This window comes from Acinonyx jubatus, chromosome B1, assembly GCF_027475565.1.
Source record: "Acinonyx jubatus isolate Ajub_Pintada_27869175 chromosome B1, VMU_Ajub_asm_v1.0, whole genome shotgun sequence".
Lineage (NCBI taxonomy): Eukaryota > Metazoa > Chordata > Mammalia > Carnivora > Felidae > Acinonyx > Acinonyx jubatus.
The window spans coordinates 191,880,161-191,903,407 of NC_069382.1; the positions used below are offsets into that span (position 1 = coordinate 191,880,161).

The 23,247-nt window shown below is 45.7% G+C and overlaps 1 protein-coding gene across 3 annotated transcripts in view; it reads left to right on the forward strand.

The window, feature by feature from the left end:
* BOD1L1 (biorientation of chromosomes in cell division 1 like 1) overlaps positions 1–23,033 on the forward strand; it is a 52,850-nt gene extending 29,817 nt beyond the window's left edge. For 2 of the 3 annotated variants that reach the window (XM_053217562.1, XM_053217564.1), the window contains exons 12-28: positions 159–243; positions 4,112–4,155; positions 5,650–5,710; positions 7,022–7,092; positions 7,723–7,795; positions 9,037–9,110; positions 10,743–10,827; positions 11,192–11,265; positions 12,231–12,306; positions 12,506–12,540; positions 13,602–13,647; positions 15,430–15,479; positions 15,577–15,661; positions 16,075–16,228; positions 18,844–18,984; positions 21,743–22,566; positions 22,630–23,033. In XM_053217562.1, coding sequence (XP_053073537.1) covers positions 159–243; positions 4,112–4,155; positions 5,650–5,710; positions 7,022–7,092; positions 7,723–7,795; positions 9,037–9,110; positions 10,743–10,827; positions 11,192–11,265; positions 12,231–12,306; positions 12,506–12,540; positions 13,602–13,647; positions 15,430–15,479; positions 15,577–15,661; positions 16,075–16,228; positions 18,844–18,984; positions 21,743–21,860 — 1,272 coding nt within the window. In that variant the 3' untranslated portion in view covers positions 21,861–22,566; positions 22,630–23,033. The remainder of the gene's footprint in view (positions 1–158; positions 244–4,111; positions 4,156–5,649; positions 5,711–7,021; positions 7,093–7,722; positions 7,796–9,036; positions 9,111–10,742; positions 10,828–11,191; positions 11,266–12,230; positions 12,307–12,505; positions 12,541–13,601; positions 13,648–15,429; positions 15,480–15,576; positions 15,662–16,074; positions 16,229–18,843; positions 18,985–21,742; positions 22,567–22,629) is intronic. The other variant, XM_053217563.1, reaches the window with a different exon arrangement.
* The last annotated feature ends 214 nt before the right edge of the window (positions 23,034–23,247 follow it).

Consider the following 23,247-nt stretch of genomic DNA (forward strand, 5'->3'; position numbering starts at 1 on the left):
TTTGGCATGTGTTCGCTTTCAATTTTGCACAGACTTGAACGTGGTCTTTTATATTGTTACAAGATGCAAGATGCCTTCATTACCTTGAGGTTAGTCTTGCCTTCTTGTCGTCAGAACCTCAGTTAACTTAGTGTTTTATGGTGCTTTGGACTTTTTAGACATTTGTACCATCAGAGGAAGAGAAAACCCAGGAAATTCTAGCAGCACCAGAAAGTCTGCATGGGAGACAGCCAAGTGGAGCAGGTAAGCCCTTTTAAGTGGTTGTCCATGTTACTGTTTTCCTGGTCTACAGTTTTTACTTTCTGTTGCAGCTTAAAATCAATAGCTGATTCATAATTATAAAACACAGGCTATATGAATTTTCCTCTCACTTTTTAAAATAGGTTGGAGAGAGTTCTTTCCTATTTCATTTTTAGCGTATACTCTTTCTTATCTTAGCATATACAGTTTCTCATCAAACTGACTCTTTGTCAGTTTCATGTAAGGTACTTGTTTAAATCTCTTCTTACCAAGTAAGTGTGCAAGGAGGCAAACTCTTGCTCTTTCCCCAGCACGTGGCTCCCTGCACCTTCCTGCCACGGAAGATGCTGTCACAGGTCCTTTCCAAAAGCTGGAAAGCCCGTGCATCCCTTCAAAGCTCTGCTTGTTGTCCCTTGGACTCTGGCTGGGCCCCAGCGAGCACAGAGCTGCTCCCGGCACGCACAGGCTCCTCCCGGTCTCTGTGTGCTGTCTCCAGGGTCCACTGCAGACTTCGTAGGAGAGAGCCCCAGGATTTACAGCAGCTCCCAAACTCTGGTCTCGGGACCCCTTTCCATTCTTAAAAATTATTGAGGATCCCAGGCAGCTTTTGTTACGTGGATGATACCCATTGGCATTTATCAAATAAGAAACCAAAACTGAGTTAATATCACCAGCTCACTATAGGTTAAGCACAAGTAACATTTTTTTCATGAAAAATAGCACATTTTCCAAAACGGCAAAATGTGCCAAGAAAAGTGACGTTGTTTTGCATTTTTGCAAATCTCTGTAAGTCTGGCTTTAATAGAAAGCAGTTGGTTACTCGGGGCTGTTTCTTTATTCAGTGTATTGCTGATGCTGTCTTGATTGAAGTATATGAAGAAAACCCAGCATCACACTTAAATGGTTGGCTTTTAATAGCATTTTCAGATAATTCTGGGAACATTACATGGCCTCTAGAAAACTCCATTGTGGACTCATGAATTTAAAAAGTTAATAACATCTTAGTGTGTTGACAATAGTTTGGACCTTGTGGACCCCTTGATGGAAGATCTCAGGAGTCCTAGGAGTCCTGGGACCACACTTCGAGAATCACTGGGTTAGGGAAATAGATATGAGAATGGTGACAATGGACAATTATTTCTGGTTTGTTTCTAATCAGTACTGTAACATCTCTTCTGGTTTGCACATCAACCAGGGAAAAAGATACTAGGAACTTGAGAGTATGTGACCAAATTTAAGTCTGTTCTTTTTTGTTTGTTTTTAAATGTTGGAATGTCCATATAAGCCACGTAGAACGGTCAAGGCGATTTTGGTTGCAAGTAACAGAAACCCTACCAATGTTTATGGGGAATGTGTGCGCTCAGCATCTTAGGCAGTTCAGCTGCTAGAACAGAATTCCATAGACTGAGTGTTGAAGCGACATACTTATTTTTCATGGTTCTGGAGGCTGGAGGTCCAAGTTCAGGGTGCCAGCATGGTCAGGTTCTTGGTAAGGGCTCTCTTTCTGGTTATGTTCTCACATGTATGCCTGCAGAGAAGGAGATTTCCTACCTCCTCTGCTCTCCACAAGGACCCCACTCCCATCACAGCGTTCCACCTTCATGATATTGAAACCTCCCAAAAGCCTCACCTCCAAATACTATCACACTGGGGACTAGGGTTTAAGTATATGAATTTGCGGGGGACTCAAACATCCAGTCCATAGTATTCACACAACTGCAAAGTTCAGGCAGAGCAAGATCTCGGAGCATGATGAGGTCCCCAAAGACCCAATTTCTTCCCTTTCCCTCAGCCCCCAACAGAGATAATTGCTTTCTCATTTGTGAGCCTTCAGAGAAATATCGTTGTCCTGTCATTCCTGGCCAAAATCCTGAGACTTACTCTGATTTCAGCTTACATACCTTTGTCCACTCTGAACTAACTGCTATGACCAGATGAATATGATTTGCTGGTTGACTCAAAGTGAATCAAGTGCTCTCTGTTCCTGGGCTAAGAGTAGAGTTAGTGTCTTTGGAAGCACGTAGTATCCGAGACCACAGTCTGAGTTCTTGGAGAAGGGGCTAGGAGAGCAGCTGTTATATTTACTATGATGACCTTGGCTCTTTAAATTACTCCCCCGACAAACATTAGTAAGCGGGGTTCCTTGTGAGTACCAAGGAAATGGAGGTGGAGAATGTGGTTCCTGTGCTCAGGGAGTTTGCAGAAGTAACTGCCAGTGAGGAAGGTTCTCTGTGTAAGAATACATGCATGACCGGTGGGGCTAGCTCTGCTGGGAGGGCCTTGGGGAGGGCCTGGCTTTAAGCTGAACCAGTCTCTCTCTCCCCTTTAATTATAGAAAGTAAGATACATAGAAGTGCATAGCAAGGTTTCCCACATTTCATGATACCCACCTTAAATACAATTCTGTATTTAAACAAAGATGAAATCATAGTATTTGTAGTGTTCTGTAATTTCTTTTTTAACTCAGTGTTAGCATATACAGATTGACTTCATTTGTTTTAACAGCTGAAAGTAGTCTGTAACGCATTTTCCCATTTGTTAGAGCTTTAGTGGTCTCCAGTTTTTATGGTTTTTACTATTATAAATAAAGCTGCGATGAACTTTCATAGGCATATAGTTCTGTGTTTCCCCCAAGTATTTCCATGAAAGAGAATCGAAGGGTCAAAGAATATAGAAGGTTTAAATTTCCGTAAGTGCTGGTCACTCCCCCTAAGTTGAAGCCAAATTACGGAAGGATGAGCAGGTGTGCATTAGGTAGACAAGGCGACGGAGGAGGACGGTGTGTTATGAGCGGTGTGTGTGGATCCTCACCCAGGACTGTCCAGAGTAGTCAGAACAGGGACCCTCCAAGGCAAAACTATCTGAAGGCACAGCCTCCAGAGTATGTGATCTCAAGAGCCTTATAAGCAGAAGTATCAAATAGTCCTCGGGGATCACCCCAAGACCTGAGAAGCCATTCATGGTGACATGTTAAAAACAGTGACTGGGGCGCCTGGGTGGCTCAGTCGGTTGAGCGTCTGACTTCGGTTCAAGTCATGATCTCACAGCTCGTGGATTCGAGCCCCGCGTCAGGCTCTGTGCTGACAGCTCAGAGCCCAGAGCCTGCTTCAGAATCTATGGCTCCCTCTCTCACTCTTTGTCCCTCCCCGGCTCATGCTCTGTCTCTCTCTCTCTCTCTCTCTCTCTCAAAAATAAATAAACGTTAAAAAAAAAAAAAAGTGACTAATTTATCCAAAACCCAGATGCATTAGTTAAAATTGGTCTGTATGTGTTAGAGTACAAATAATTAACATCCCCTTGTTAATTGTCAAGGTGACGTTTTTGGATTCTGAAGTCTTTTTTCCCACAGTATAATCCAGATGACTTCACTGTGTTTAGGTACGATTCAATAAGAGATCTACTTACGTAAAAGGAAGTTGTTTAAAAGAAAAATGTGTGTTCTGTCATTGTTGAGTAGAAACAGTAGACCTTGTACTTCAAGTTTCCAGAGAATATAAATAGACCATTGCTGTTTGAAGGGATAGAATCTGACTTTTTGCTTGATGACATTATTTTTAAATGAACCCGTGTCACTTTGCAAAGGTCTCCCTTTCTTCTAAGCTTCAGATCACCAACATAGTTAAATAGCTGCAGCGATTTGATGGACCACTGCCATTATTATAAAAATGCAGACAACAATAATTCCTGGTTTTCTGGCATAATGGCAGACACGAATTGTAGAAAACAATTGGTCAGAATCTCATAGTTCACAAGGCAGCTAGGCCACTTAGCGGCATAGCCCCTACCTTACCTTAGAGAGTTCTCAATTTGTTTCTCTGTGGTTCAGAAACCGTATTCGGTGTCCTTATTTCTCATTTTTGTTTTTGAACAGCTGGACCACAGGGGGAGCCTTTCTCAGTGAATGAATCACTTAACGTAAGTCACCGTCATGGTTTGGGTTTTGTCGTGGGGTCTGGTGTTCTGAGAGCAAATGTATAGGGGCGTCTCGCAGAAGGGCAGTCCTGTGCATTCTTTAGGAGACAGGAGGCTGCTTGTAATGTGCTCTCCACTCGAGAGCAGCACACTGACTGCTCTCGCTGCACTGACTGCCAGCCAGCGTTCAACTGTGTCCCCTGATGTCGTGAAATTTAGTTGTTTTCCTCAGAAGGAAAGGGTCTCCCTGAATTCAGCAGTACCGCGTGCTAGTGACTCCTTAGACCAGTGTCTTGAAGCATTTAAGGAAACAGAAGAAGGCCTGCGTACCTCAGACTAGGAAACTCACCTGGTAATTACTAATGCAATCCTTCAAAGAACTATGAACTTTCTATTTTTTATGAATGGTAGCAAGTTTGATCAGTGGATTGCGGCGTCTGAAATTATCCTGGTGCTGTGGACAAAACCGTTTGAAAACTACAGGGCGTTTTATGTTTGGGGAGAGCTTTTCTGAAGATACTCAACTGTGATTGTCGTGCATACGTATTCTTTCCCAGCTGTGGCTGTCATAATCCCTTTTGTGCTGGGAAGAAATTTTATGTCTCTCTTAACGCACAAGGGACCTGATATCTTACCAGGAGAGAACATTTTGTAAAATGCTTGCAAGTTGCAAAGAGACACATTCTTGCCAGTGCCCCCAGAGAACTGGGGGAGCTCGCACCAGCAGATATCAGAGGGCTAACTTCACCCCTTTGAAACATCCTGTATGGTAGCTGAAGACTCCTCCACAGTCAGCTGAGTGAGAAGGAAGAGAAAAAAGCCCACTGGGTTTGGTTCAGCTTTATCCTCCAAAAGGATTCCAAATGTGGAGGCCTCCACCCCGCCTCATTTCCCTGAGGCCCCCCGGCAGCTGCCTTTCCCCAGTGAGGGCATCACTGTCCTTTCCAAGTATTCATAAAGTTCTGTAGCTAAGATTTCGAGTGTTGTAGGGTATTCTAAGACTTCCCTCAGCTAAAAAAATGAAAGCACAATTGACAAGATTTGCCAGAGAGAGATGATGACAGAATGACAGAATCCTTCAGCATTTTTAAATAAAGAGGGGGAAAAAGGTCATGAGGGATCACTGGATGGGAAGAGAATTCATAGAAATCAGAAAATTCTTCTTACCTCTTACACTTTTACCATAACCATTTTAAAGACAAGGAGAGTAAACACAGTGGGATGATAATTTGTTAAACCAAAACTTCTTCAAAAGCACTCTGCTCTTATGCCTCTGGGTGAAATTTATTTTTTAAACTTTTTTTTTTTTTTCTGGGTGAAGTTTAGTTTTTGAACTTTTTTTTTTTTTTTCTGGGTGAAATTTGAGCATGTGTTCTAGTCCATTTCAGCATTCCCACAGACTACCAGATTGTGCCCACTATCTTCCTTATTTGTTTTCTCTGCCTTTAAGACTTTGGTGACACAATCCATAAATAACCTTTCCTATGGTATGTTTAGGTCAAAAATTCAGGCTCCAGAACAAATGAAGAAATTCATGGCAAATCTCATAACCAAGAAGGTAAGTTAATGAATTTCGTACTATTGACGTTAGTATTGATTGTGGTTACCATTTGTCGAGGGCCTTCTGTCAGGCCCTATGCTAATTACTTCACAAAGTCGCTCTTACTCAAGTCATATCATTTGGTAGGTGTTAGCAGCATCACTTCTGTAGCTGAGGAAACTGAGGCTTGGAGAAGTCCAGTGTTTGTTCAAGGCCCTCTGGCAGATAAGTGAGTGGTGGCTTGCCGTAAATAGCTACTAGAACTTTGCCGGTAACTTCACAGTGGACTTAAATCCGGCGGGAACACAAAACGCATAGTTCCCCGTGGTCTGTACTGTAAGAGCAGTTCCTAGTACTTGTGCTCAGTACTTGTGCTAAGTACCTGTGTTGCCTTCAGACAGACAGTCCCAGTTTGGTAGATCAGGGGTGTCACGGTTATGTGGCTCTTCTCCCGGGAGTCAGGCCTCCACGAAACCTATGGAGGCTGCCAATTGCAGAGGGACTATTCTCCTCTCAAGCAGAACATAGACTTTAGTCGATTCCTGCTGTGGGCACCTTACTCCAAGAATGGGGAAAGAGGTATTTTTGTAACACGTTATGTACCGTGTTTCAAACCAAAGTAAAGCAGCGGTAATTCTACACACTCAAATACTCAGCACCTACTTTTGTCATATCTTAAAATTTGGTATATCTGCTCTATCGGCTTTTTGGAAAAAAAAATGTTACAGATAGAATTGAAATCACATTAGTATTCCACTGTGGGACTAGACCACCTTCATCCTGTTTTGCTTTGGTTGGTGGACGTTTGGGTTCTAGCAACTTTTCCCAATTACGAAGAGTGCTGCCGTGCGGGATCTTGTACCTGTTTCCCAGCGCGTAGTCGTGTGGCTGTGACTTGGGTGAGCAGCTGCTGAGCGGCTGGCCGCCTCCTCTGCTTCACAGACTGTGCCCAAGTGTCCCCAGGTGGTGTACCAATTATAGCTCCACATCGTCTCCCATAGTTAGTAGTATCAGACTCAGGAATGTTCGCTAATCGGAGGACTGTGAAACAAGGACTTGTTTTCCTTGGATACGTCTTCACAAGATGTTGCTACGTGAGCCGGAAGAAAATGGCGCTACTCTGTGTAGAGTCCAGTGACCTTCATCCTTCCACAAACCCATTTAGTCACATTTTACAAATGGAAATCACGGAGCTTACCTGACGTAGTTGCCGTGAGGACCCCGTCGCAAAGATTTATGAAGTCCTTCCCCCTGCCACGCACGCCCCTCAAATAAGTACCGGAATGAATAATTTAACCTTTTTTTTCTTTTTTGTTGTTTATTAATCAGAGATGTCCAATGGCAGAAAAGACAACACAGAAGCCTTAAGAGATCACAGTGTTGAAGCAAATCCTAAAGAGGTGAGTTTTCATAAGAAACTCAAGTATTTCACGGTTTGTACCTAGTGTTTTCACCGGTGCACGGAGAAAGGCTTCACTTTTTTGTATGTATTAAAAATTAAATGAATCTCCGTATCCCTTTTATCTGTTTATGCTCTTGTGTTGTGTAAGTAGTTATTGGGATGTGTCCACGTTGTACAGTCAGGAAGGTTAAGTGTTACTTCACACCCTGCCTTTCCTTGGCTCTTTCCTGGGCCACTGAGGAGGAGAAGAGCCCTACCGATTCATTTATGACATACCATTGATTGTAAGACACAGCTGGACTTCAGGGATGGTAAAAATGAGAAATACTTCTTTAAGAACATATTTTAGAGTTGTTGGATTACAGTATCTAACCAGAAACAGATTTAGATGTTTCGTATGGATTTACATTCAGATCCAAAAAAAAAAAAAAAGACTCAGGCTCACAAAATAAGTCTCATCCAAATCTAGATGCCAAAAATGCTATCCTAGATTTAAAAAAAAAAAAAAAAAAAAAAAAAATTGCATGAAAATTTATTTCAGAGGCTAGAAGCTAATATAATGTGCTGTCATTTCAATAGAGGTGGTCCCAGATTGTATTGCCTTTAATATAGTCATTCTTCATTCCAGGTTGAAGAGGAAGAAAGGCAGATGCCTAAAAGAAAAAGAAAGAAGCATTACCCCTCTTCAGAAGATGAACAGGGTATGTAGAATATATATGTTCCTCTTTTAGACATCTTTGAAGATCATATTACTTTTACATCCAAAATACTGGGCAAACATCCTAGAAAATTTTTGAGGGTGATAATTACTTACTTTACAACTCTTGAGTCCAGTTTATGTCCAGACTGGCTTGGCACCTCAAGGATTTTTCTGGACTTGATCTAGAAACTACATGCAGAAGACCCAATCACTGGGACTGACATAAACTCTGGGTTTTATGGGTCCCTCTGTAACCTGTGCCTGGACCCTGCCAGGGGCCACCAGTTTCCTTATTTTATATCATAAACAGATGCCCCACAGAGCTCGTGAAGTGTGTTAGTGAAGCTTAAATGCAGTGGCCCTTCTGTGCTTCATATTGTTGACTTTCCCACGGTCTGTAACAGTGCCATCCAATAGAACTTGTTGCAGGGGTGGAAATATTCTGCATTTGTTTTGTCTAGTACAGTAGCCAGAGCCACATGTGGCTGGCTGTTGAGCAGTAAAATGCCGTCAGTGTGAACGGAAGACTGGATTTATAATTTCATTCCATTTTAATTTAAATTTCAACAGCCACGTGTCGCTAATGGCTACCGTATTGGATGGTACAGAGACTGATACCTGACACAAAATAGAAATGCGATAAATGCTTATTAAATAATACGTGAGAAAGAATATGTGAAAAAGAATTTCCTTTTTTGGTTAGGAGCATGTAATTATTTTTTAATTCTCGAGTTCATGTTTTAGGCACCATTCATGTTATTTTATACACGTTCATAATAACTGTGTGAGTTAGGCATCATCACCATTTTGTAAATGAATTTGTAAGTGAAGGTTTGGCGAGACGATGACTTCATTCCCACCAAGTAAATCTGATTCCCAAGCCCGTGGTCTTAATCCCTAAACTACACCTTCTAGGTGGTAACTCATTGAGGGTGCTAACGTATCTCCAGGAACTCCGTGTGCCCTAAGCCCTTTCCATGGAACCTGCTGCTTTTTTGGTGTCATCTGAGCACTTGTGGATTTCTTGTTTTATTTTTTATATTTTGCTTTCCTGGTTTTGCCAGGGCCACCATCAGTGTTCAGTGCTCAAGTCACGTGACATAAATACATTTAGAGTAACTTTTGGGTTCACTATATCACAAGACTAAAAAAGAAGCCTTAAAGTGTCTTAAAATAGAACTATGCATTTCATTTTTCATTTAGCTTTTATCCCTTTGTGATTCTGTCCAAACTGATTTACAGATGAAAATCCAGATGTCCTAGATTCCAGAATAGAAACAGCACAGTGTTCTGAAACTGAGCCACAAGATACAAAGGTACTTTTTCCACATATTAATTTTAGGTTTTGGGGCAACCTAATTACATCACTGTGAATACTTATTATGATCTTCTTTCTCATTCTCGTATCCTTTTTACTTCATGTATCTCTAATAGTCACTTTATCATAAAAGGTATATTTTTTAGGATCCTGCAAAACAACAAATACTGCACTTTATCATTTTAAGCTGTAAGGGCAGTAACATCACAGTTTATATGTAACCATTGCTGAGGTTTCTGTTCAGTCATATTCACTTACTTAAGGTTTCTAGGTGTTTTCTTCCAAAGTGTCATATGCTACCGATGTGCTTGCACCAAAACATTGAAATACAGTGACGCATCACGTTATTTTAAAAATTCAATATTCTGCCTTCTTCTTTACTTCCTGGACTTAAAATAGAAGTAGTCCAAGGATTGGCCTCACCCACTGCCTCTCGTTCACATGGTCTTATTCTCCCCTGAGGACTCAGGGAGGCGGCTCACAAATTTGTATTTCTGCCCTTGCTCTCCAGGCCCCCGTTTCTGCATTTCCTGGCGACACCTCTTCTTGGGCACGCTTCCATTTCTGAGACTCAGTACTGCTTTTTGTCTCTTCCAAACTAGTTCCGTCTCCCTGTTCTCTCTTTCCCTAATTTATTTTTTCCACTTTGTTCCAGAAGTATTGAAGTCAACTTATATCAATACATGCAGTTGAATTCTAGCTTAGTAAAACCAGTTCAGAGTCTCTCTTTTCTCCCAGTGACCAATGAACTAAATAAAAAGTAATGGCAGCATTTTAACAACCAGAGAGGGAGCCATGTAATGTCATGAATTTCAATTGGTCATGGTGAAGGAAAGAAAGAGGACTTTAACCGCATCCCTCCCCCTGCCCTGTGCTAAACAAGAATCCTGAGACAGTACACCTAGATTTGGAGAGACCAGGTTGAAGGGGTACCTTTATATTTTCCCTTCAATTTCATGTAAGTTTTTTCATGTTAAATTTAGGTCAAAGATACCAACCATTTTCACTAAAAAAAATCACATACCGATAATATTTTCAATGTTGTAAGACAGAATTCCCATTTTATATTTTAATTTATGTGGTTTTGTTTACGTACTGTGTTAGTATTACAGTATAGCATTTCGATGTTTCTTGCTCAAAACTTTTTTGCCCCTAAGGGATGACTTCATGTGTTGCGAGATCATTGCTCTAAATCAGCCCAGCTGGATCCCCCCAGATTCTCGCAGGCCCTTTCCCCTTTATCCCTCCCCACCCCACCCCCTACCCCCCCCCTCCACCTCCCAACGAACAAAAGAAATCTGTTGCAAATTCCTATCAGTTCTTCTCTGGAGTTTCTCACAAAAAGACAAAATCCAGCCTGAGGGAGGAAGAGTGATTTCTGTTTTGCAGGGGAAAAAAGAATGGCCTTGTTGCTGTAGAGTCTAGCCTTATCTCCTGTGGGTCTACCTTGGGAATTTGTATCTTTTGGTATAGCCTCACTAGCAGCAAAAACAGTTACTTTTTAAAAATTGTGCAACAAACTTCTACAAAAACTCCTAGGAAATACCTTTTGAAATAGAAAGGAAAACTTTGGGAAGGACAAAAGGAGGCAGGGTGAGGAAGCTTCTGGTCTTGTTCAACCTCTCCATAGGAGGAGAACGCAGGAGATCTGGAAGAATTATCTAAAATGAGCTCTAAGACGAACAGCACTGCCTCACGGGCCACGGACGAAAAAGGTGAGTGATACACAGACTTAGATACGTTGTTGGGAGAGACTAATCCTTCCAAGTGTCAGCGTCTCTGTCCCCAGGCTTCGCTGGCCACAGCTGCAGATGACTCAGCTGTCCTTCCCGGAGAATCCGGTGGCTCACACTTCATAGCCCCAGGGCTTGGGAATAGTTTTGAATTTGGATCTTAACTCTACCCAAAGTATGCTTATCAGTTAGCCAGACTGCAGCGCCTTAACTTGGGCGGCATAGGCCTGAGGATGGCGTGTGCGCGCGTCGGTGACTGGGACTGCGTAGGCCACTTGGACGGGTGTGGTGGCGACGCGGCTGCCCGGGGTCCCCAGCAGTGAACTGAGCTGTGCTCTTTCTGCAGACGAATACAGCGGCGGGGAAGCTGCTGGCGAAAAGACAGAGCAGAATGACGATGACACGGTGAAATCTCAGGAGGTAAGCAGTGTCCTTCCTGTCTTCTTGTTCAGATACGCGAGTACCAACGAGAGATAGAGTGCGTTGAAGGCGATTACCGAAAGGTTTTGCCAGGTGCCTTTGAGGTCGTTCGTTTTTTCAGCGCGCTGGGCCACCGTTTCACGCCGCGCATTGTATCATCGGTGTCGTTGTGGTTAATCTTGTTCTCTTCATTTTCACTTCATTTCATCCGAACGTTTTAAGAGACCTATTTCTGTCACGACCATGTAGGATCAGCCCAGAGCTGTACCTCAGTGTTTAGGTCAGAGAGCAGGACTGCTGAGCCCTGGAGTCTAGACAGGACAAAACGGGGACAGCACAGCCGGGTGCACAGAAGGCCCACAGCGAGTGCTGAATGGGACCCACTTTCAGGAGGGCAGGCCGACCTCCAGCCACATCCCCCTCTACTCTGGGGGATGTGCAGAGCCTGGGGCGGGGGTGCGGTGGAGGCAGAATCCCGCTGGCCTGAGACAGGCCCATAAATCAAGGGAAACAACCTATACACCAGCCACATCCAGATGACTGTGACCAAGTCTGCCTGACTTGATACAACTTCTGAATAGTTCTCTTTGTTTTCTCACACTTGTGTATGAGAAGATCAGTGGCCTGCTTTATTTTTTTTATAAGGGATAACATTTGGTCACAAGTGACTAGGACTGAATCCATATTTAAGTGCACATATACGTCGACTGCAGAAGTAAAAGCTGACACTAAGCACTCACTTCCGTTAGCTCATCACCTAATCCCCAGGACTCCATGAATTAGTAGTACAGCTCTCCGTGTTTACAAGGTGACAGAATGCACGACTGGGAATGGAGCCCTGAGCCAGGTATTTTTTTTTAAGTGACAGAGCTGGGATCTGAGACCTGCGTCTTAGGAGAGAACTCTAAATCTCATTTGGAGACAACAACAAAATTTTATTGCTCTTTGTTTCCTTCCCCCCTTAGGAGGATCAGCCAGTAATTATTAAAAGGAAAAGAGGAAGACCCCGTAAATACCCCGTGGAAACAGTGTTAAAAACAAGTAGGTATTTATTTTCATGTGTTCTCGGTTCACAGGAAAGGCGTTTCCAGGGGGGCGTGGTTGGCTCAGTCGTCAGATTCTTGATCTCAGGGTTGTGAGTTTGAGGCCCACATCGGGCATAGAGCTTATGTAAAAATAAAAAAAAAAGATATTTTCAAACTGATTTTCTAAGTGAGATTTTTATTTTTGTATTTTTTAGAAGAAGATTGCAAAACAGATCCTGGTGTTGTCACTGTGAGTAATTGCAGCGCGTGAGAAATCTGGGAGCATTTGCTCTGGACCTGGATAGTATATACTGCAGCATTCGTGTTCTGAACCACTTTACTTTGTTTTAATATTTGGAAAGCATTGAACGAGTTCCTCAAATAGAATCCTGAATAACCATTTAAGTAACATTTCAGTTACCAGTAACTTTACGTAAACATACTGTTTTTCAGTCCGATCCCACCCTCACGTGTAAGTTTGGTTATATAGAAATTACGTAGGGACTTACCTTCTTGTCATCTTTGATTAAGATGTAGAAAATGGCTGTTGTATGTGATTTTTAGATAATGGCTTCTTTATGGAAACCCTCACTGTGTCTCACCTGTTACTACTCCCTATGGAGCTCCTTTCGTGATAAAATGCACCCTGATATCAGTGCAGGAAAATCCTCAGCGATACTTTATCTTTTCTTTGTCTTTGGCCCTGACGTGTACCGTCCAACAAAATCATTGCGTCAAGACTTCACTGCATGAGCTTCAAGGGCAGCGTTATTAGAAGGACAAACACACGTCCAGTGTTTTAACAAAACCAAATGGAACTGGAGTCTCCACTCTGCCACTTCCTGCCAGAGCTGTGCACTAGGCTAGTGATGTGAGCCTCCAGAGACTCCCGTGTCTTTGGATGTAAAGAACCGTAACAGTACCTGCCGTGCTTCTCTCAGTAGAGTTATTAGAAGACAGCAGGACCGAGGAGCCACGTGTGAATGCACTTTACAACGTGTAAGATGGTTTGCCCGAGTTGGGGAATATTAACAGTGGGCCATGCCACGTCCCCTCCGGTGCTCCTCTCCCAGCATAGCGGCAGAGCGGCCGGGGACGAGGCTCGTGGCAGCCCCGGTCCTCCTGTGGAAAGACCATGCGTTCACAAGCACGGCATCCATGTTCTCTTGGTAGACCTAGCCAACGACAGGAGACAGGTTCCACAGATTCTGCCTACGTCGTAGCGATCTTGAACCTTCCTTACGTAATTGCTGACTTTCTTGGTGGTGACAACTAACTGTTGACTTCAGTTGTTTCTTTGTTTAAATTTAGGTAGAACAGTCTCCACCTGGCAGCAAACCAAAATTAACACAAGCAGGTATGCCTCGAGCGTTGCTCTGCACGGGATCTAGGGACAGAGCGGAGGCGGCCGCCTATGGGGGAAGGTTTCAGAGTTTCATTGTTTCTCAGTGAAGTGGGTTTCAACAGTTGCCCTCGTAGCCCTTGGGAGACTCTTGCTACTGGCCTCTCTTGTGACAGGAGCCCTTCTTGGCTTCAGGCTTCTTGAGGAAGCCTCCAGAGAGGAGGGTGAAGGCAACCAAAAGTAAAATAGGGGCGACACTGCCGTGTCCAAACCATAATTTACTAGGTATGTTTGAGGAAGAGATGGGTCAGGCTGGGGACTGGGCACTCGTACCAGGAAGATAGGAATGGATATTCAAAAGCCTGTTGTTCGCACACAGTTTTGAAAGTAGCCTGTGCAGTTCTAGAGGCAGAGTGCAAGAGATAAAATTGCTTCCGTTACTTTGGTCCTCGTTCCAAGGAGAAAAATACTCCAGAATGTTGACAGTGATTGGCCCGGGGTGGTGGGATCATGGGAACATTCCGTGTTCTTTTCGTTACCTGCATTTTCCAGAATTTGTACAATGTGTATATATTACTTTCGTGGTTTAAAACTTTGTACTTAAAACCAACAAGGCCCATTGGTGGGTTTTAAAGGATTGGCACAGGCAAAAAGATGAATGTGACCACGATTTGGGATCAAATAAACAGCTGGTTAGATCAGGAAAGTACACGTTCTCAGCAAGGTAAAGCAAATACGTGATTTAAAAACTTCTCCGCATTTAACTGATCACATTTGATCTTGTGATCAAATTCCGGTTTTTCTTGTCTCTTGGAAAATTAAGGTTGGCTGATTATTATTGTTATTTTTTTTTTTTTTTTTTTTTTTTACAAAGGGGACTTCTTATGTTTGGTTTTTAACCAGTTTTTATTCATAATTTTATAATATTTTGAATCCATATAACAAGAAACCTTTATAACTTGAATCCCCTCCAAAGAGTCTAATCTGAGCTGCGTGATCAGTGGTTTGGCAGCGATTTTCTGAGTCTCGGTAACGATGGCCGGTTGAGGCAGGCTTCTCCACTGCCAGCCTTCTTGACGTGACTGTTCCATCTACATAACTTTAATAACTTCAAACAGCGCCTTAAACTAAACTTCAGATACACCGTCAGAAAGCTGTAACATCTACAGGAAGCATGTATGTAAAGACCAGGCACGCACAACCTAAAATCGGCCTCTAATATGTGCTTTTCTCATTGCTCCGATATAACTGTTTACAGTCAGAGCATTCCAGCTAGCATGCACTTGTGATGTGACTCCGAACAAATTACTCACATCAAGTTACCTGGGCCTCATTTTTCCTAACTGTAAAATGGGGATTATAACAGAGAGGGAGCTACACTGAGGTCTCTGTGAGGTCTCTCGTCCTGATGCGCAGCTCCCGGTGTGTCCCGAGGTGTCCCAGATGTCCCTTTCCTCCTCCTTTTCTGGGTTCAGAGCATTCGAGCTGAAAGGGTGGGCTAAGCCAGGTCCTCAGCTTACAGGTGAAACACTGAGGCTTGGGGAATTTAAATAATTTTCCCAGATGGCGCAGGTGACCTCTGACGGGTCTGAAGCACAGATTTGGAGGTCTCGACTTGGATTCAGATGTACTTTCTGCTGGGTGTTCTGACTCGAGCTCCGCTTGCCTGATACAAGATGGTGACAGCTGGGGTAACAGGGCATTAATCAGCACTGGTACATTCGGAGACAACAAGCCAGACTGTTGAAAATTGATTTTACACCAAGTATTAATGCAGAGATTTTCCTTTTCTTAAAGATGAGTCCAATAAAGAAACCACTACCCCACAAGAAAGAAGTACAAGCAATGTAAGTGTCAGTTTTCTCATCAAGGTCCATCCTTTAGGAATAAACTTAGTAAATGTTCAGTTAACCACCCTTTTCACTTTATCGTTACTGCTTCTAGGATGATGGTGAAGAAAAAGCAGTAGCGAGCGTGCGTCGGAGAGGAAGAAAGCCCAAGCGCTCGCTCACTCTGTCAGAGGACGCTGGTATGTTTCTGGCACGTTCTTAATTGCGGAGTCTTACCATTTCAAAATCACCTTTTTAAGAGTTTTTCTCTGGATGAGGGAACATCCAGTGGGGCACAGCTAGTATTAATATTACATAAATATGTGTGAAATGGCTCTAATCCCATGTCAGAAATGGTACATCCCAGATGCTTTTCTGAGTACATGTGGATTTTTCGTGAATGCTGGCTGTGAACTGCCTAAGTAAACTATCGCAAATGTGTTTGAGATTAAGTTAAACAGTTCTGAGTTGCAAGTGCTGAAACAAAAGGAAACGGAAAACCGCTTCTTCTGCCTCCAAGTCCCTCATATCCTACGCTCTAAGCGCCATGACTCTCCTCTGGAAGTGTCTCGGGGAATTGTAGAATCCAGGTGTTACCCTTCTGTTTGAGCAGAATCTTCAGAGCCAGAAAGGAAACGCCAGAAATCAGTGTCTGAAGCCACCGAGGACAAGAAAGACCCGGAGTCTGAGGAGGACGAGGAAGAGGAGGAAGAGGATGAGCCCTCGGGAGCCACCACGAGGTCCACCACCAGATCCGAGGCTCAGAGGTAACGGGGGCAGAGAGCTTCCAAAGGCCTTCACCAGCTTCTCCCATCAGAAAGCAGCTTCGGGTTTCGCGGGATTCTCTTTTCATTGACCCCCTCGTGCCGCGGTGTAAGCTGTGCCCTTTCCTTGCATCTTGAGCAGAGAGCACGCGCTCTCAGCCCTCGCACCCTGCAGTTCCCGGAGAAACCCTCCTTCCACCCTCACATTCGAGTCTTTGCCAGGGTCCCAAAGCCCGTTTGGTGGAACCCGTTCGGTCCCGGTACAGCTCCTTACTGAGCGTCACTCGGTGTCTCGGGTTCCGTGCTGGGCCCGTGGGGGAAGGGAGGCGCGCACACAGGCCCCGCCTGCAGCCGGCTCAGCTCCAGCGAGAGAGGAGGCGGGCACACCCGTCACTGGTGAGGCGCGTGCAGCCGGTGGCCCGGACCAGGTTGACCGCGGGAAATTGCCCGCACGTGACCATTTTTTCCTCACCTAAGTTACTTCATGTTTCCCAGAGTTCATTCTCCCAGGCCCTGGGTCAGCCAGAAGCCTCTGGAAGACAGAGTGCCATGGGCAAGTGAGTTTTGGGAGTGCCAGTGAATTCTTTGTCCTTCAGGAGTCCCAGTGCACATGAGAATATCAAGGGCTTGGCGTGGTCCTAGAGGAAAGAAACCTGTTGAACTTTGTCTGAACAGACGTTATTCGCCAGTTATACCCCCACCCGCACCTGTTAGTATCAGTCAGTGTTCTTTTCCCCAGGGCACGTTTTGAGACCTGTTGCATCACTTTATGGTTTATTAACCTACTAAAGCGAGAGTATTTTCCATGTTTAAGGTGATTCACAAGCCGCTAATTGTGGTATCATCTTCTGTCCTTTCATTACCCAAGATTCAGCAAAAAGTTCAGGAACATTTATTTCAAGAGTATCACTTGATTATATCTGTCACCGTCATATAGCAGTAATAGTGACGTGTGTTTACGTGAAGACTTAAAATCAACCTATTTCTTTTGGTTTTTTTTTTCTTAATGCTTATTTTTTTTTTTTTTGAGGTAGAGAGAGAGCAAGCAGGGAAGGGGCAGAGGGAGAGAGAAAGAGAGAATCAGGGCAGAGCCCAGCACAGGGCTGGAACCCACGAACCGTGAGATCGTGACCCGAGCCCAAATCAAGAGTCGGACGCTCCACCGCCTGAACCAGCCAGGTGCTCCAAAATCACCGTTTCTGATCACTCCATACTTAACTCATCAGCAGCCACTGGCGCCACAGTTTGGTTTCTCCAAGAATCAGATTTCAGAGCCACAAGACTTCAGGAACTCGCATGGTGAAGAGAGGTGGCGGGTGGCCTCGTACTTGGTTTTTAGCTGGAGCAGCTCAGATAAGCAGAAGAGCCAGAGTCCGGTCCCCTGTGCGTGGGAGAGGGCGGGAAGTGGAGCGCAGTCCCCTGCATCGGGCTCAGAACCACTGCAGGGCCACCGCCTCCGGCGGGACAGTTGGGCCCGCCTCACGGCCAGTCTGTGGGCCTTCTTGTGGTCTCTGAGTGAGCGTCTGCAGGTAGCGGTCAGGTGTTTCGAATTCATTCTTTGAAAACAAACCTGACTCGACTTCGGATTCCGTGATCGCCTAGGTTGTCAGCGCTCTCCTTAATGTGCCTTCAGGGCTTCTGACTTACAAAGGGATTCTCTTGTCTTAGTTTCGATTCCTTGGCATCCGTTGATTGGTTCCAGGGCTCTGGCTCTGGTTAATTCCAGATGCTGGGGGTTGGCCGGGGTCTCGGTGGGTTAGTGCTGCTAACCTGTTGCGCCCGCGGCTCCTCTCGGAAGGCCTTCCCGCGGCGGGGTCCTCGGGGGCGGGGAAGCCAGCCCTGCTTGGCATTCTATTCCTTGTGCGCAGTAGGAGCTGGCCTCCCAGAGGCGTCTGCCCTTGTTCTGGATCTGCTCCGGGGGCTTCTCTCCAGCATTTCCCTAAACGCTTGTGGGCAACTTCTAGGTGTCCTCTTACTTTGAACCCCCTCATCATCCATGTGTTCCCCAGAGTTTCTGTGTCACTCCGGAGCACTTGCTCTGCACACGTGTCCTGCACAACGTGTGGGCTAAGGAACCCGGGAGAGGATTGCCCCACCTTATCTCGTAGGGACGCGCTGCAGCCAGCCGTGCGCCCGGCTCTCCGTTCTCCGCTGGAGCCGCACAGCAGCTCACACGAGCTTTCTCTCCCGGGCTTCCTGGCGAGCCAGCTCTCCGGTCCCCTGTTACCTGTGCAGACCGTTACTCGGCCCAGTCCCAGGGCCTCATCCGTTAGCCTTGTGACTTGTACTTCTGTGACTCTGGGCCCTTACTCTCCCGCGGGGAGCACTGTGGGGATTGCTGTCTTGTCAGCCAGTGTATTTGTTATTATCACAGATTCCTCTTCCTCTAAATCATGGAAAAACCTCCCACACAATCAAAGCAAATCCAGAGCCGTGCGGGCAGTTCGTGGTAGACGACATCAGGTCCACTTTTTACCATCGGTCCAGAAAACCAACCATTTTCTGCTTTTAGTCCCCATTCTCTGACTCACCCACGAGGAGCCTTGTCCTTTCGGGACAGGCCCCAGGACTGGAGTGCTGAGGGTACCACTGCCCGGTGTTTCTGTAATCTGTTTCAGAAAGCATCCTAGCAAGCCATCGGCACCTGCAGCATCCAAACATGGCAGCCCAGAGACAGTTTCTTCTAGAAATCGCCAAAAATTAGCAAAAGAGAAGTTATCTGCCAGCGAGAAAGTTAGTAACTCTCCCCCATTAGGAAGGTAAGTCCCTGCTTACACTCCAAGTCTTTTTTAATGCCCTGAGCCTATTTTTGGTACGATAATGTTTTCTTCCCAAGTTCCTTTAAGATCTGTCTTTTGGGATCATTGGTTTCCCAAATGGAAACCTCCTCCAAAAGGAATTGGAGTGGCTGTGGAAGGAATGTCGGCCCTCCTACGTGGACTTGCCCTTGACCCTTGTGCGCCTTCCCTGCCGGCTCCCGTCCACCAGGGCCGAGGGCGAGGCGTGTTTCTTCCCAGGTGGCCACGGGTCTGAGTGCTTGGCTAACCCAGCACAGCATGGTCGGGCATCTCATAGCCCAGAACCATTTGTGTTTTAGCCGGAGCGTTGGCGAGGCGATGGGGTAACGAGCAAAACGGCCGCTTCTGGCTCAGCCCCCACCGTCCATAGCCCCCTTCGTCCTGCCGCTTCCCACAGGCTTTTGGCCTTGGCTTGTGCTGGGTCTCCAGCGCCCTTGCCACCAGCCCCCAGTAAGCCAGGCACTGCCATCCTGACTCTCCCTCCTCAGGAGCACCCCCCCTCCCCGCTGCTTCGGTGTCTTTGCTGTCCTTCCTGCCGCACCTCTCGCCTGCTGTGCGGAGGATGGCAGTGGGTCCCCCTCGGACTGTAAGCTTCTTCCTTGAGATGCGGGGCGTGTCTTACTTTCCGTACGTCATAGCACCAAAGATAGAAGACTCTTCACGCTGTACAAAGGCTGTCGCGACCTGTCCCACGACAGTTTGCTTCTCACAGCATACGGGTGTGTATAATGTGTCCATGCGCTGATATCCCCACGTCCTGGAAAGGGAAGCGGACTAAAGGGCCAGGCGCCTTTCACATAGATTCTCCATTTAATCCTCATTATGTGGGATGTAGTATTTACCCTTATTTCATCAGGGAGGGGATGAATCTCAGGAAAGGCTGGTCCGTATTTCCCAAAGCGGAACTACAGACCAATCATGGACACTTTTGCCAGGAAGAAGATTGCCAGATTGCCATTCTGCGGGGTGGGGGGGCCGAGAGTCTGCGTTGCCAACAGCCCCAGGTGATGCTGGTGCCGCTGGTCACAGACTGCATCCTGGGGGGCCCACCGAGCCCCCCCGGCCGGGAAGAAGCACCCTGACCGAGAGCTGCCGTTCCCCGCCACATGGCTTGGGGCACAGGCCCGGCATACACTGGCTGCCCGGCAAATAGGTGTTCACTTAGTGGCCGGCGGCTTCCCCGACTTGGCTCGAGGTGGACGTTCGCTCATGCGGGCCCGCCGGAACCACGTCCTGTACAAGCGCAGCTGACTCCGTCTGAGTTCTGTCCCTGTGCCATCAGAAGAACGATAGAGCAAACGCATTCTCCTGTCGGTGTGGCCCCACTGGTCCGCCCCTGCAGACTTGGCTTCCGTGGTGTTCTCCTTCCCGGGTAGCCCACGGACAGGCGCGGACACGTGCCTGCGTACCCGGTACTGGACCCAGCAGCCGCCCTGGAGAAGCAGCCTAGCGGACCTGGACGCGTGGACGTGATTTTCAACTTTCCTTGGCCCCAACCACGCCAAAACGGTTTTGCAGCATCACCTGTGTTCACGTTCTGCCTCTATCACCGACACAAAATTTTCGTGAACAAAATTTAATAGAAGCAATGCCAGTGGCATTTCCTATTGAGGTCTGTATCCTCTAGTTGGAAGAGAGCAGCTTGCTCTGTGATGACGACAGCTTCCCGGAAGGAGTTGCTTTTGAACTGGGGCCTAAAAACGCACACGTGTGCTAGATGGGAGGTGTGGGTGATTCTCCAAGAATTCACATGTCAAAGCACGAAAACGTAAAGGAATGTCGTGTTTGGGAACGGCAGGACTTCGGCAGGACCGTAGCCCAGGGTGGTGTAGAAGTCAAGGGCTAACTGTAAAGGACTTTTGAATTCTCGGGATGACTTTATCTTGAAAGCCATCAGATAGTCAACAGGGACATCCATATAATACTAAACAGGACAGTGACACCATTCATTGGGGTTTCCAACAGATCATTGTCACGGCAGACAGGAGAGCGAAGAGATTGGCCAGAATGCTCTTAGGAAATTCCAGTGCCTTTTTTTTTTTTAAAAAAAAAAACGTTTATTCATTTTTGAGAGCGAGAGACAGAGCATGAGCAGGCAAGGGGCAGAGAAAGAGGGAGACACGGAATCTAAAGCAGGCTCCAGGCTCCAAGTTGTCAGCTCAGAGCCTGACGGGGGGCTCGAACCCATGAACCGTGATGTGAGCCAAAGTTGGACGTTTAACTGACTGAGCCACCCATGTGCGCCTCCCCCACCTGCCCCGAACTCCCCCTCCGGTGCCTTTTCTACCATTGCCAGCCCTTCTCTGTAAACTGGCCCGTGAAACAAGATCAGGCCCGCGCCCAGACGTAGCGGACAGCCCTGCTGGGGTCCCGCTGGCCGTCTCAACTCGGGGCAGTGCGTGGAGGAGGTTACTTTGTAGACAGAAGAACTAGGACCCAGAGAAGAAAGTGCTTGGACCCAGGTGGGCACCCGGAGCGTGAGGGAGCTGGAAGCAGATTACAGGCCTCCGAGCTGCCCTCGTGCCGTTTGTATGAGGCGGTCAGCAGATGACAAGTCAGCACTGCTCCCCCCTAGAGCCGCCTCTTCCTGTGGAAACGTGACCCGGGCTTTCTCCTCCTGGCTCTAAAGTCCAAAACCTCCCCTTGTTTAAAGAACTCCCAAGTTACTGAAGCCGTTCCCTTCAGCTCTCATCACTGCCTTGACTTTTCTTTCCTGCAGATCGAAGGCCCAGCTCTCCCCTCCTAGCAAGCGCAAGAGGGAGGCCAGCCCCCCCGGAGCCCGAACTAGAGGCCAGCAGAGGGTGGAAGAAGCCCCTTCGAAGAAGGCCAAGCGGTGATCCTGGCCGCCGCCGCCCCTGGCTTGTGGAGGACACCGCGGAGAGAGGAGGGACGAGCCTCGGGGCCATAAGCTTTTTTTTTTTTTTTTTTTTTAAACCAGGGAAAGGACATGCATGTGCTCTGAGTTTCTAGGTGCAAGCTTTTTCTTGTTCTGTTTTAAACAGCTTTATAAACTACTGTTCATAGAAGATATTATGTACATTTATTTCAGATAAAGGAAAATAAGTTTACTTTGTATCTGAACTCAAAACAAAGTAGTTGTATATTTTAACATGTGAAATTGGGATTTCCCGATGGGACACGTCACTAATGCGAACCCTTCCAGCCATCAGACACCAGGCTGCCTACTGGTAATCTGTGTACAGTATATAAACATGTAAAAATAGGTTGTATTTTACTCTATGTATGATGCTAATCAATGAACACTTTATTTATTTTACAGAGAAAACTTATCTGTGAACTTTACTATATATCTGTTTATTTTATTTTATTATTTTTTTTTATAAAAAAAAGGGGGTGGGGTGGGTTTCAATGCTATGCAGTCATCAGTAGAGATGTTTTAGGATGCTGCCTGCCTTGTAACTATATGAATATGACCCGGCAGGAAATACAGAATCTTCTCGCATGTATCCCAGTAAAGTAGTTTAGCTCCAGAAAGGGTCTGCATTGCTTTTCTGTTCACAGCTGTGACTGTTTTTTAAGAATGTACCTTGTTTTTAGATTATGCTCGCCTCTGTGGCTCTCCTTCCAGCCCGACTGGCGTGTGAGGTCCTACATCCCGTCACCTGCAGCAAAAACCTCTCTGTCGGTGTTCGTTCCTCCCCTCTGTGCTACTCCGAGGCTTCTACCCATTTTCTTTCCATATTGTCCTTTCTCGGTGACGAGAAATGCATTGAGATTAGGTCACTCCTGTCTATCGAGCTTCAGGATTTTATGTTGTTTTATACACGGTGATTTCAAGATAGAAACTGGCTTTATCGCCGGGTTCTTTTTTAAACATGTTTTAACTCCCATATGAACAAACTGTCCAACCTAAGTTTTTTCATAAGATTAAATTTTTCTTAAGATCAAATTTGTCTCTAGCAATGGATGTGATGAGTTGCCAAATAATTGAGATTATTTTAAAATGTTTTGTTCATATTGTTTTATAATTAAAATTTACATTCAGTGTGTGTGAATTTTTTTTTTGACTCTTAATGTAAGGTGGATATTTCTGTCATTTTACATGGTTTCTTACAAGATTTTATATATAAATTATAAGATGTTTCCAAAACTTGAGCGGTAAGATTTTTTTTTTTTCCGTATTTTAAATGTTCTTCCTGTGAAAAACACTTCTTCTCTTCAAATACTTGGTGTTGGAGATACTGTTCCATTTTCACTTTCAAA